Source organism: Rhamphochromis longiceps, linkage group LG11 (assembly GCF_057381845.1).
Source record: "Rhamphochromis longiceps isolate RC_006_pf linkage group LG11, R_longiceps_female_GT1.1, whole genome shotgun sequence".
Taxonomy (NCBI): domain Eukaryota; kingdom Metazoa; phylum Chordata; class Actinopteri; order Cichliformes; family Cichlidae; genus Rhamphochromis; species Rhamphochromis longiceps.
Genome location: NC_140567.1, coordinates 2735001 through 2749542, shown reverse-complemented (window position 1 = coordinate 2749542; position 14542 = coordinate 2735001). Strand labels below are relative to the sequence as shown.

Below are 14542 nucleotides of genomic sequence, written 5' to 3'. Positions count from 1 at the left end.
TGACATTTACAGGCAGTGTGCAAAAGGCCCGATCTTCAAATTCATGCCAACTAATATTTTTACGTCCAGTAGGTGTCCTACTAGAGCAAATGAAGCTTCAAGAAGCTTTGCGCTGGGGTGAACCAAGCTTCAGTGCTTCATGAAGCTTCATCTGCCCATCACTAGTTTTAATGTTCCTCATTATTAAACATTTGCACATAAATAAGTGACATAATATTCAGAACTTACTTTTGAAAGTTTACTCTTTGGCCGCTCCACTTCTTTGAAGTGTCTCCCAGTCCCAGTGCACTTGTTAGCATGTTTTGGTTCGTGCAACTGGTCCGTCCGGTTATTGTCTCCCCAGAAACATTTCCGTTGTCTTCTTTCCTATTTCCGTTGTGCTGTGCGTGCTTTTGCCGCATTTTTCTCTTTGCAGCATTTTTCTTTTTGCAAGTGTTTTCTGAAGTTGCAGTCCGTTTGGCCTCTCAGGGCCACCGTATTTTCGGGCCTGTTTCAAACATTAAAGGAGAGAGAATCGGGCCATGACGTCAGAAACTCCGACAGCCCGTTCTTTATGGGCGTTACCTATTTTCAATGAGCCAATAGGGAACGTTGTTGTGGGCGGGGCCTGATTCAAAGATGAAAGGCAAAAGAACCAGGCCGTGACGTCACAGTCAACTCAGGTCTATAAATTGCAGGTGAAACCCACACTGGACCAGCGCGTTTCTTATAGTCACGAGCGATTCACTGGATGAGATTTTGTTCTGCTACCCTCAGTCACATTTGAATGTCTGACTCATTGTAACATCGTAGCTTAAATGTCAAACACGAGTGACCAACAAGCAAAACCAGAATTAGTGTGCACTCTGCCAAAGAGTACACTGGGCGACCTGGAGGTCGAGGAGGAAGAAAATAAGAAAGTCCTGTCAGAGGAGAAGACAATGGTAGAGGACGCAAAGAAACAAACTGGACAGGAAAAACAAGTGTTAGAAGAAGTGCAGTTTGTATTCAAAGATGAGACCAACCAGGCTAAAGTATCAGCTTTGGAAAAGACACTGAAGCTGCAGAAAAAGGTGCGCGTCAACTGGGTTGTTCAGTTGGTGGTTTTACTGGCCAAAGAAAAAGTCTCCTCCAAATACAAGATCTTCACAGAGCGCCTCACTCCTAACTGCATCAGCCGTCGTCTGATTGAGAAAATCTGGCCTGAAGTTGAGGAGAAACACTTGAATTTATCCCACAACAGCATTTTCAAAGTGGGCAAGGCCATTCTCAAAGATCTTTGCAAAACACACAACTGCAAAGAAAACCTTTTGATCTTTAATCTGAGGGAACAGCTTGACAATATTACCGTCTCAATCTTCACCAAACACCTGTTGGCATTACCAGCAAGAGTACTCGGTGTCTCTAAAGACAGGCAAGAGTACAAGGAAGTTGTAAAAAATGTGACCAAAGATCTGGTAATGCACGCCATCAGCGAAGGAAATGAGACGATGACAATGAATCCAGTAGCATCCGAGTTCATTGCAGAGAGGCTTTTCCAGAAGATCTGGAACAAAATCTTGTCAAAAAAGTACAAAATGTCCTTGGAGAACATTGGAGAACTCGCCCTGACAATATACAATGAACTCCATGACAGGTGGGATTCTCCAGTACTCTTAATGTGGTCAAGAAACCCAGTAATGGATGAAGCAATCGTCAGCAGCTTCAAAAAACATGCAAAATTGAGGAGCCAAAACATCATCTTTAGGGCTTTCTCATGTGCACGCTAAAGTCTAACCAACACGTGCATGTGATTATGTGAGAAAACTCTTAAATTGGCTTCAAATATTCATTTCAATTGGGCTTTCTAAATGTAATTTTGAAACCAGAGTGGTTAAAAATAACTACTCTTTTTTTCCCAACTTCCTTCCCTCATCACCAACTGGCCGAGGCAGATGGCCACCCCATCCCAGAGCCTGGGTCTGCCGGAGGTTTCTCTCTTTATAAGTGAGTTTTTCCTTCCCACTGTCGCCAAAGTGCCTGCTCTAGGGGGTTGGAGTCTTTGTGCATTATTGTAGGGTCTGACTTTACAATATAAAGCACCATGAGGGAAGTGTTGTTGGGATTTGTTCTGTTTCTTAACTCAAAAAGTCCAGTTACAACAGGACATTTTGAGTTAAAAAACAAAAATAAAATGAAAAAAAAAACTTTGAATTTGTGCTTTGTTTCATTTCCTGTTTAAGAAGTTTGTTCTTCCTGCAACTTTTACAAACAACAAACAACAATAGCTGAGCTGTTGGATTTACTAAGTGCATCCAAGAACACAAACAAGCAGTCCTCACACACATTTGAGAAAAACTGAGAGAGCTTTGGATCTTTATAGCTTACTGAATATTCATCTCTTTACTTTGTCTGCATGTGTCCACTTTTTGTCTTTTTCTATTTGTATTCTTCTCATTTCAAAGACATTCAAAGCTATTTGGAGACATGCAGAGTTCCTTAAAGATGAACCTAATAGAATTACACCAGTTGTTTAACTGAGGTGATCACGCTTTCCCCCACAGTCCTACCATTTTTCCCTTTTTCTGTAAAGCAATGCAAATACATTTTTAATACTTTCAGTCAAGTTTTTAATATTCATACAGGAATAAACTACAACAGAAACACCGTCACAAATCTACAGACACCATATTTACACACACATTTAGTACAAATATAATGTTTAACAGGAGTCTGATTCTTCTACTGATAAACATTTGACTTTGATTTCCAGGAATTTTCCACTGTGAGATTAATGGAAAGTGTACATTGCACATAGTGACAATGAATGACGGACCCGACCACACAGATCGCACTTTACTACACTTTTTACTCAGTTTTTGTCTCTTCCAGCCCTCAGCCCCAGCTGCACACACACAACAACAACACAACTGAACTGATGGAGCTCCGCTGTGTCAGCCTCCCTTCGCAACCGTGCCACCAACCACGCCCTGTTACACACATTATATGTCCACAAACACAAATCAAAGTGAAGGAAGAAAAACCGCAAACTAATCATGAAGCTACAGAGCCCCTTTACTGATGTACGACAAATAGCTTGATGATGACCAGCAGCTCAGTCATTAAATATTGAGGAAATCTGGTTGCAGAAATAGCAGCATCTATTCCAAAAGTGTGATCTGAGCATCATTTAGGGGCTGATACCCCACCTGAGAAGCAGTTTTTAAAAAAATACTAAGAATTTAAACATTGAGTGACTGATAAGAGTTGAAAAGAAAGGAAAAGATGTAAGTAAGGAAGTATACTGTGTTGGCCGTAGTTACATAATATAGCAGAGCTGGTCCATTTATACTGTACACAGCATAAATGGACCAGCTCTGCTATATTATCTGCCTGTGGTAACCAGTCAGTTGTACAATAACAATAATGGGCTATTCTGCTGTATTGTAAAAATTGAAAGATTGCCACCCTTAGGAGGAAGCTCATTTCCACCACTTGTATCCATGATCTCGTTCTTTTGGTCATTACTTACAGCCCGTGACCATAGGTGAGGGCAGGGATGTAGCTCGACCGATATATTGATACGATCTGGTGCAGAGTCCACATCGCTGCACCAATCCATTTGTTGATCTCCCGCTCCCCTCTCCCATCGCTCGTGAACACACCATGATATACAAATAAACAGGAACTCGTCCCTGACCTGGAGTGGGCACTCCACCCTTTTCCAGTTGCAGACCATGGCCTCAGATTCGGAGGTGCCGATTCTCATTCCCAGCACTTTGCACTCGGTTGCACTCCAGTGTGAGCTGGAGGCCGTCACCTGATGAAGCCAATAGAACCACAACATCTGTGAAAAGCTGAGATGAAATTCTGAGACCACCCAAGTGGAAGCTTTCCTGGCCGAGAGTGTTCTGGTGCCACGTGCACTTACGGACGCCCTTATGTTACAACATAGTGTTTGCACAGAAGTCCAGTAACAGGACACCGCTCGGGTTCAGATCTGGGAGGCCGTTCCTCTCAATCACGCCCCTCCAGTCTCACTCTTGTTTCCCACATGAGCACTGAAGTCTCTAAGTACGACGGAGTCCTCAAGTGGAGCACCCTCAAGAACTCCATCCAGGGGTTCCAAGAAAGCCAGGTACTCTGGCACAAACGACAGTCACAACCTGCTTCCCAAGACGCAGGAAACAGACCCACTCCAAACCCCAACGTACAGGGAGCAAGCCGAGGAGATACTCAGATAAACACCCCAGCCCACCGCCGATCATTATTGCAACAAGATCATGATGGTGTAGGCATTTGATTTCTAAAGGGAGGTGTTGAAAGAAGAAGAATTTATTCAAAAAGTAAGTTCAGGGCTCAAAACACAAGTTTACTTTTTTTTCTTAGTCCGGCTGTGAAAATATATCGTTGAGACATCAGGTCATATACCAACTCCAAATTCTTTCCTTTTGTTACTATATTTTACCTTTTGAACTGTGTAAAGTATAAAACAAAGTTTTTAATTAAGTTGTGACCATGTGCATCTTGTTTCTCTACCTGATTAGTTCTTTTATAATATGAGAAAAACAAAATGCAGCACACAGGCAACAGATTTATTCAGTAAAACAGACGAAACATGATCCAGCACTAAATGCAATCAAATGCAATATGTAAACTGCTTTTTCCAAAAACATCTTCTTCAGTTGCATGCTGTGTGAAAAGCTCTGCTGGTGTTAAATGTGAATACTGGACAGAGAGCGAGGTGGTGTTTATGGTGTCCAAGATAACAGGACCTATAGCTTCTCGTGCCAGTGAAGGGTGCTCAGTCTGATCGATTCAGGTGAACCTTGGAAATGACCAGAAATCTTCATTATTCTGATCTTTTGTGTCAGCAGACCTGAGTCAAAGTGGTTCAGGATTCATCTCCCAAACGGACTCTCTAGTCAGAGTTTGCAGAACGGCTCTGTCTCTACACATCCAGCTGAGCGCCTGCTGTGTATGTCTCATTTTAAGATTTACTTTTTTAACAGTCAGATTACTTTCATAAATGCTTTGTATGTCAGAAAGAAAAAATGGATTTTAATGAAGCTTAAAAGAAGAGATAAAAGTGAAATGTCTGCAAATCTGCATATTTACTGTGAACCCACTGTTTGTAAATTTTATCTTGTGTTTTTGTGTTATTGTTCTTCATTTTGTCATTTTTTCATTACGTGTTTTATCCTATTGTAAAGTGTCCTTGGGTGTCTTGAAAGGCGCTTTATAAATAGAAATTATTATTATTATTATTATTATGTGAGGGTCTTTCTATCCTTGTCGTGTCAGCATCTGAACAGACTATAACCAGTCGAGGGCTGACTCACAAAACTGCTGTTCTTACGTTTTCTCTAAAGCCCTGTTAAAAAGGTGTAACGCTCCATACTTACTCACATTATGTAAGGGCAGTTGAAAAAAGTATTCTGCAGAGGGATACATGGGAACCTTCCCAGGAAGCAGACCTGACCGGCCTCTGTCGGGCTTCCTGTTTGGTGATTTTACGACACTCGCTTTCACTGAAGGCATGGCTGCTATAACGAAACGAGCGGATGCAGTGCTGGAAAACAAAAACAGCCTTCACTGCCAGCATTGTTCTCTGCAACAGAAAAGCAAAGCAGGAAACTCAGAGCCCATTCCCTTTCAAGGCACCTTTGGACTTCATGTTTCATAATTTTCTTCAACACATTTGATTTCCAGAAATCTAGCTGGGACAATGTTTTTTCATTTTATTCTTCTGGTTTCCTCCTCACTTACGTTTCTGTGCACCCACCAAGTGTCCAGCTCTGGTAAGTGAAATGTTTTCCAGCTATAAAACACTTCTTTTGTTATTTTCATATCATACAGCTGCTAAATGTTAGCCTGATGAACTCAGAGGCATTTTTACAAGTAATTTAATGCAGAAGGATTGCATATTTATTTGAAGGCAACATGAGAAACTGGATCTGTTGTGGAGGGCAGCACCAATAATCTGAATTCAGTCATGCTCAGGATTAATTTACTCTATGTATAAAGTGCTGCTGGTAAGAGCAGATGTTACAGTTAGAAAAATCGAAAGGTGAAATAGATAGTATTAGTAGCAGTAATAATAATAGTAATCATCCATCCATCCATTTTCTTCCACTTATCCGGGGCCGGGTCGCGTGGGCAGCAGCAAAGAGGCCCAGACCTCCCTCTCCCCAGCCACCTCCTCCAGCTTATCCGGGGGAACACCAAGGCGTTCCCAGGCCAGCCGAGAGATATAATCTCTCCAGCGTGTCCTGGGTCTGCCCCGGGGCCTCCTCCCGGTGGGACATGCCAGGAAAACCTCACCCAGGAGGCGCCCAGGGGGCATCCTTTTCAGATGCCCGAACCATCTCAGCTGGCTCCTTTTATGCGCAGGAGCAGCGGCTCTACTCTGAGCCCCTCTCGGATGGCTGAACTTCTCACCCTACCTCTAAGGGAGAGAAAAAAAATCAGAAAGGGTTTTATTGGCAAATGTTGAGCAGGTTTACAACATTAGGAAATTGCTGCAGTACTTAGTGCAAACATACCGTCAGATAACGCTTAAATAAACATAAAAATAAGAATTAAAAGTGCTGAGTAGATAGATATATACATGATATATACATGATATATACATGATATATACATGAGTGCAGATGGTGATCAGTGCCAAACATGGAATGATGCAGTGAACACAGCGTAGGGTCATGTGTTAGTGGTGGGAACAGTCATACGGTTATTGTTCATGTGTCCAACAGCAGAGGGGAAGAAACTGTTCTTATGGCGAGAGGTTCTGGTGCGAATGGACCGGAGCCTCCTGCCTGAGGGGAGCAGGTCAAACAGACTGTGTCCAGGGTGAGAAGGGTCAGCTGTGACTGAGCTGCACGCCGCAGTGTCCTGGAGGTGTACAGGTCCTGCAAAGATGGGAGTCTGCAGCCAATCACCTTCTCAGCAGAGCGCACAACACGCTGCAGTCTCTGTTTGTTCCTGATAGTGGCTCCAGCGTACCACACGGTGATGGAGGAGGTGAGGATGGACTCGATGATTGCGGTGTAGAACTGCATCATCGTCCGTGTTGGCAGGTTGAATTTCTTCAGCTGCCTCAGGAGGTACGTCCTCTGCTGGGCTTTCTTGATGACGGAGGTGATGGTGGGCTCCCACTTCAGGTCCTGGGTGATGGTGGTACCCAGGAAGCGGAATGAGTCCACAGAGGTGATGGGGGTGTCAGTCAGGATGATGGGGGGGAGTGGGGCTGTGTGCTTCCTGAAGTCCACAATAATCTCCACTGTCTTCTGGGCATTCAGCACCAGGTTGTTGTGGCTGCACCAGGACACCAGACGTTCAACCTCCCTCCTGTAGGCAGACTCGTCCCCGTCAGAGATGAGCCCAATAACGGTGGTGTCATCTGCAAACTTGATTAGCTTGACAGACTGGTGGGTGGAGGTGCAGCAGTTGGTGTACAGGGAGAAGAGCAGAGGAGAAAGAACACAGCCCTGAGGGGAGCCGGTGCTGATGGTCCGGGAGTCCGAGACATTCTTTCCCAGCCTCACATGCTGCTTCCTGTCCGTCAGGAAGTCAGTGATCCACCGGCAGATGGGATCAGGCACATTCATCTGGGAAAGCTTGCCTCGGAGATGGTCTGGAAGGATGGTGTTGAAGGCAGAGCTGAAGTCCACAAACAGGATCCTGGCGTAGGTTCCTGGGGAGTCCAGATGCTGCAGGATGAAGTGTAGGGCCATGTTGATGGCGTCATCTACAGACCTGTTGGCTCTATATGCAAACTGCAGGGGGTCCAGGAGGGGGGCCGTGAGGGTCTTGAGATGGGAGAGAACTAGGCGCTCAAATGACTTCATGACCACAGATGTCAGAGCCACGGGTCTGTAGTCATTTAGTCCAGTGATCCTAGGTTTCTTGGGGACAGGGATTATGGTAGAGGACTTGAAGCAGGCAGGCACATGACATGCCTGCAGTGAGGAGTTGAAAATGCCAGAAAACACTGGGGCCAGCTCGTTTGCACAGTGTCTGAGGGTGGCAGGAGACACACCGTCTGGGCCGGGAGCTTTCCGAGCATTCAGACTCTTAAACTGCTTCCTCACATCTATAAAGCAGACTTTGAAAGAGTGATTTTAAAATTAAATGAACCAATTTAGTACTTATTTAAAAAAGTCATTTGGCAAATCATATAAAATGTTGTTAGAAATTGCATTTTACAGAAGCACTGCAATGAATTCACACTGTTGTAATGCACAATCCTACAAAGTTTTTTCTTTCTTTTTTTACTCATGCACAAAGGGGTGATCCAAGGTTTTCATCTGAACAGCCCAGTAAGGGCCCCTTTCTTCAGGGCACTCTATCTTCTCAGGTATTTTGTGTATTTTTTGGTCCAGGTGGAAGTTCTTATGGCTGGGGAAAGGCTTTATGTGGACTTGTGCTATGTTACAAGCTCAAAAGATCCAAACCCCATGCCTAGAGTGGACATTAGAGACTACGGGTGGGTGTGTTGCTTGCAGGAACTGTCATACACATTTCTTACTGTAGTTGGTTCTCCACATCGACAGCAGAACAGAAGGCAGACGCTCCCAGTTCCTGTCAGGTGGGCACAGTGTGCTCAGGTTCTCTGTGGATGCCTTTCTCTTCAAAGAAGTTTCACAAATAAGATGAAAACCTGTGTGTGTGTGTGTGTGTGTGTGTGTGTGTGTGTGTGTGTGTGTGTGTGTGTGTGTGTGTGTGTGTGTGTGTGTGTCCAAGAAGGACCCCTGAGGATTAATTTGACCCTGTCTGTGTACAGGTGCTGTACCTCTGCTGTTGAGTGTCCGTTAGTTTCACTGCAAAGTCCTGAAACTACAACGAGGCTGCTGGCAGGTTAGCAAATATGACCTAAATGTAAAGTGCAAAATTGTGTCATTTGAACAAAATGTACTGCTGTGTTTCCCCTTTCATTTATTTCTCTGAAGATAACCTGTAACTGGAGTACATTAACCAGTACAAGACTAGTGTTGTTCACAGGCGGTGTCCTCAGAAATCTCTAGGTGACGAATACACCCATCCATCCATCATATTACGGTTATCCGGGGCCGGGTTGCAGGGGCAGCAGCCTAAGCAGAGAAGCACAGACCTCCCTCTCCTCAGCCACCTCCTCCAGCTTATCCGGGGGAACACCAAGGCGTTCCCAGGCCAGCCAAGAGATATAATCTCTCCAGAGTGTCCTGGGTCTGCCCCGGGGTCTCCTGTGACTGCTAGTCTTGGTAGCTGGGGATCAGTCCCCCATGACCTCTGCTCCTGGCCGCCACCAGGCACACATTGCACCCGACCCCTACGGCGCCTCCTGCGGGTGGTGGGCCTGCAGGAGGATGGGCCAATGTCCCTTTTTTGGACTGTGCCCAGTCGGGCCCCATGGACTAAGGCCCAGCCACCAGACGCTCACCCACGCTCTTTAGTATCATACTTAGCTATTATTCTGCAGGCGTCCCTGTGGTTCGAGTTTCCTGATGTACAATAAGAGGTAGTCGCGTTCAAAAACTAAGACCTCTGGATAAGCTCTACTGGAGTCAGAAACTGGGGGGAAAAGCAGCTTGAAAATCAAATCAAAGTTTCCCACGGACTCTCCCTTGTTCCCAGTAACAAACTGCTTTGACTTAAATCATAACACTGCTTTGGACCTTACTGCCCCTGGGAGAAATTTGATACGTTTGTATTGTTTGTTTGTTTTTTAAATTGAATGTGGCTTAGAGGATTAAATGATCTGGGTTGGCAGGAATGTGGTTTGTTGGATAAACATGTAGAGAATGAGTCCACCAGGACAAGAAATCATGGCTGTTCCTCCATGAAAGACAAAGATTGATCACAGTAAGGAAAAAGATGATGATGCTGAGGAACACTGGCGACTGGATGCAGGTGGTGAACAGGAAACGCAGAAACTGAGCTGACGGAAATGATGGAAATGGCACACGTGCTAATAAAGGAACTGAGAACAGACAGAATGATAAGGGCAGACATGAGCAGACCACATCTGCTCAGGAGACGGTGAAGGCTCCCAACTCTCAATGATGACTTATCTAGCATCAACACTATTACTGCAAGAAGGTCAGGTTTCGGTATTAAATATTTGTGGCACTGTTCCAATTTGCCCCAATGGTAATAAAGTTAGTTGTAGTGCTGCCAGCATCACAATCCAGCATGAAAGTGATAGTAATGGTGCTTGGTGTGGCAGCATGCATACTGGTAGTTCTTCAGTGCATTCATAAATGGACACGATGTTGAACAGGATGACACAACAAGCAGGAACTTCTGTTAACGGAAAAGGAACATCTGCATATGCAGACAGGTGTCGAGCTAAGCAGGACCTAATCTGCAAAGACGAGTTATCTGCTTTAATTCTGTACTAGCGGAGTTTGAAGCTCTACTGGAGGAGCAATGGCAGCCGAACATGAATTTACTGGTAGCAGACTCCACGGTGCTGCTTCAGGTTCAGGTAGTTCAGGTGAAATGCACTTGGATTACATGACTGTAACATCTGATTCAGGGCTTTTTGGCGGGTTTTTCTTCTTTTTTTTTTGGCAGCGCCGTTTAGCCGCCGTTCTCCTGTCACTCACCACCTCCACTGGGTCCAGAGGGCATCCTAGAACAGAGCTGGCCCTTCGGATCACCCTGTTCAGTCTCTTCCTGTCCCCAGCAGAGATGCTGCCGCCCCAGCAGACCACGCCATAAAAGATAGCAGAAGCCACCACAGAGTCATAGAAGGTCTTCAGGAGTGGGCCCTCCACTCCAAACGACCTGAGTCTCCGCAGCAGGTACAGCCTGCTCTGCCCTTTCCTGTAGAGGGCGTCTGAGTTATGAGTCCAGTCCAGTCTGTTGTTCAGATGAACACCAAGGTACCTGTAGCTGTCCACAGCCTCAATGTCCATATAATTCACATATGAAGATAAAGCTTCACTTCTTCATATTGATAGCTACTCGAGGCAGTCCACACTCCCAGGCAGTAAGGACGGGGCCAACCAGAGGACATGAGGCACTCAGGCCACTCTACGAAGTCTGTTTCTGGTCAGAGAGTCAAAGCTGCTCTAACTGCCTGCTTTCTGGAATCTCCTTCATCCTCTGCAGCCTGTGCTGGAGACACGGCAAACTGTATGGCACGTGTTGATGAGCCATCCTGGAGCAGCTACCTGTGCAACCCGTGCTGTGTCCAGGTATCACGTCTTGATATCAGTAGTGAAACTGGCCTGAGCCAAATTCAGAACTAGTTTTAAAAAGATGAGCAGAGAAAAACACGAGTGTCCTCCACCTGTTAAACCGCTGCTGCTTTAGGGTTTGTCTCATTGTTGCACCTGCTGTTAATTTCATTAACAGCACAGCAGCTGAAACTATTTAACACTCACAGATGTTTACCTGATTGATGCTACTCTGATTAAAATGTGCTTTCATTTTTCAACAGTGTAATTGGTCGTCTGCGAGTTTGCACACACACACATGAAGCAGAGTGACTCAAATCAATTTATTATGAAAAATGAGAGACAAGTCCACAGACCTTGGTCTCTACATACAGCTGCAGTAATACGATCAAATTCTGATTCCACCTCGCTTCAGCAGGTTGGTACTGCTTGTGTACCAGAGGACAGTTTATCTTCTCTGCATCTCTTTCAGTCAGCTGTCGTCCCGTCTCACTGCACACGTCTAAGAATTCTTTTGCAGTACCTTGATGGTCACCTGAAAGCACGAGCAGGCTGTCAACATGTAAGAAATGTCTAATGTACACTGCATCACAGGGTGCATCACATTTATTGTCATTATGTTACTAAAACATTACAAAACTTACTGTGATGCCCTCGCTGATAAAGAAAACAAAAGATCAATAAATACATAAGTAAGATTTTAAAAAAGGGCAAAAAGTGAAAAACACAGGCAGAAGTCTCGAGAGTGCAGCGACTGGATGTGAGTGTGTGTGCAGGGAAGCAGAGGGAAGGGCAGGTGGACAGATGGCTTTCACAGCTCTTGGCAGAAAGCTGTCCCTCAGGTGGGGGTTTCTATGTAACTATGCCGTGACCTCGATGGCAGCGATGAACAGTCCTGGGAGAGTGGGGTCAGCAGCAATACGACTGGCCTTCCTCTGTAAAAAGCTCTGAGCAAAGGGGGGGGGGGGGGGGGGGAGTCCAGCCCGCTTCAGTTTCCTGAGGAAGAAGAGGCTTTGTGGAGGCTCCTCGGATGAGGAGAGGTGGGTGCTCTGTCCTCCTGGACCTCCTGTAGTCGACTATGACCTCCTTGGTCTTGCTGGTGTTAATCAGCAGGTTGTTCAACAAACAGGGAGAGGTGCCCCTCTCATTGTTTGGTATAAAACCCACCACGTTTGTGTTGTCTGCAAACTTCAGAGTCGTGTTTGAGGAGTGCATCGCTGCACTCAGTGTTTTCAAAAAGTCCCATCCCTACTGTGACCTAATATTATATTTAATATTAAAGGATGACTCTGTTACGTCCTGTTTTTGTACACGGTGCAGTAGGGATGGGTACCGGTGTCCGGTGCCATGATGGCACCGGTTCTGACATAAACGGTAGTAACCAGACCGAAAAGCAGCGCACATTTCGGTGCTTTATTTCGGTGCTTTTTTTTCCTGAGCTGTGATACACTTCTAGCCAATCATTTTACGTTTCCGAGGATAGTAGGCGGGGCCAGGTACGTGCGTTCTTTTAGAGCAGAGCTACAGATTAAAAATGCCCAAGGCGAAGCGGTCAAAAGTCTGGCTGTACTTCACAGCAAAAGATGCAAACTCAGCAGCAACAAGTGCTTTAAGCTGATACTGTGATACTGTCAAAGGAGGCAACACCTCAAATCTGATGAAACACCTGGTGACGCATAGCGTTTTTTTTAAAAGCCGAGAAATGCGCCGTATTTGATAGCTTGCTGCGAGACCTCACACCGAGCGCATCTACTGCGGGTGGGTTGCCTGTTATCTGACCCGGAGTTAGCAACATCCCCCAAAAACCCCGAAGAGGAGAGTCCTGGCCCCTAGCCCTGCCAGTGTAGCAGAAATGATGAGGATGATGATGCAGCAGCAGCCGTTCTTCTCTGCGTGAGTAGCTTAATGTTGTTCGTGTGTAATTTACGTTGAGTACACTAACCACGTTATTACATTAATGCATGTAAGGTGAACTAGCAAACATCATCATAGCTACATGCGGCTGTCTTCTTGTTTGATGGCAGATACTCCCTTCACCCTGGCCAAAAAGGCTAAAATGACCAAAGAAAAAGTGGAAAACAGTTAAACATGAGAGGTTTTTGGACAAAGTTTGTGTTTTTTCCATTGATTAAGCACTGCTTCCAGCCAAGAGTGATACCATATATGCCCCATAGCTGCAGAAAAGGCTAACATTGTTATCTTTTTACAAAAAACCAGCTGAACATGAGAGGTTTTTGGACCAATTTTGTGTTCTCCATTCTTTAAGCACCGGTTTGAGCACCGTTTAAGCACCGGCACCGTTTCAAAAGTACCGGTTTGGCACCGGTATCGGATAAAACCTAAACGATACCCATCCCTACGGTGCAGAAACATTATTCCCAGGTATCAAATCTTTGACACAAATATTTGTGACTCAGTCTGACTGAACACAATAAAATGATTCTTTATGGGTTTGACAACGATCGATTTTATATGACTTAATCCTTTCTAACATACTGCATAACTAATGCTGATAACTGAGCCTAATTAAACGCTCAGCTGATACTACGACCCTGATTAGAAGACCGAGTTTAAGATATGCAAGCCAAGCCTTTCCTCTCTAACCACAGAAGGCTGAACGATTGATCGTTCTCTGATCAAAACTGCGATTTCAGACAGCGCGATCATGTGACGCCCAAAGCTGCGGTTTTTTGCAGCGCTCCTGACTGACCCAGGATCTGTAGCGTTATTTATTAAGCAGAACCAGAGGACAGTTAGGAGGTGCCATAACACACTGTGACATGGTGTCTCACCAAATACGGTTTCTGTTGTATTTTACTTAACTGTAACTTCACATAATAAAGGATTTTTTGCACTTTTTTAAGTTAAGTCAAAAATGGTCCTTTTAGTTCTTCATTTGTAATAACTGGTCAAAAGCTTTAAAGGCTGTACCTGCATGTTCCTTATTAATAAATACATTTGAAACCACGTTAGTTTTCGTCATACATTAGAGTAACAGCATTTATTGTTTTGATGAAATGACGTCATTTTCTGTCATGCTTGTAAATGTTACTGTACGCTGTGAATTTTGTGCTGAAGCTTAATTTGAAGAAAATCACGAGTTGAACTGAAATCAGAATTTCTGCCAGAAAAAGCGTGATTAGATCATTTCCTGAGACTCACACGCGCTCCCTCCTGCATCAGCCTCTGAGGCATGCAGCCCACTTTGATCTTAAACAGCCAGACATATTTAACTGTTTTTCTACCTAATAAAGAAAAAGCTGCTGTGAAAAAGAAAGAAAGCTGTCAGCTTGACTCTTTGGACTTAAATTGGAAGAAATAAATGTGTAAAATACAAGTTACATATGCTGTAAGACGCATGTGTAGACGTGGTGGTAGCTCATTGTTCACACTGACCATTTTTTGGCTGTTGTAGTTTG

The 14542-nt window shown here is 44.7% G+C and overlaps 1 protein-coding gene across 1 annotated transcript in view; it reads right to left on the bottom strand.

The window, feature by feature from the left end:
* Nucleotides 1-11427: 11427 nt before the first annotated feature.
* Nucleotides 11428-14542, bottom strand: part of LOC146658410 (aldehyde dehydrogenase, mitochondrial-like) — a 32190-nt gene continuing 29075 nt past the window's right edge. Inside the window, exon 13 of the mRNA XM_085422030.1 lies at nucleotides 11428-11658. Coding sequence (XP_085278156.1) covers nucleotides 11626-11658 — 33 coding nt within the window. The 3' untranslated portion in view covers nucleotides 11428-11625. The remainder of the gene's footprint in view (nucleotides 11659-14542) is intronic.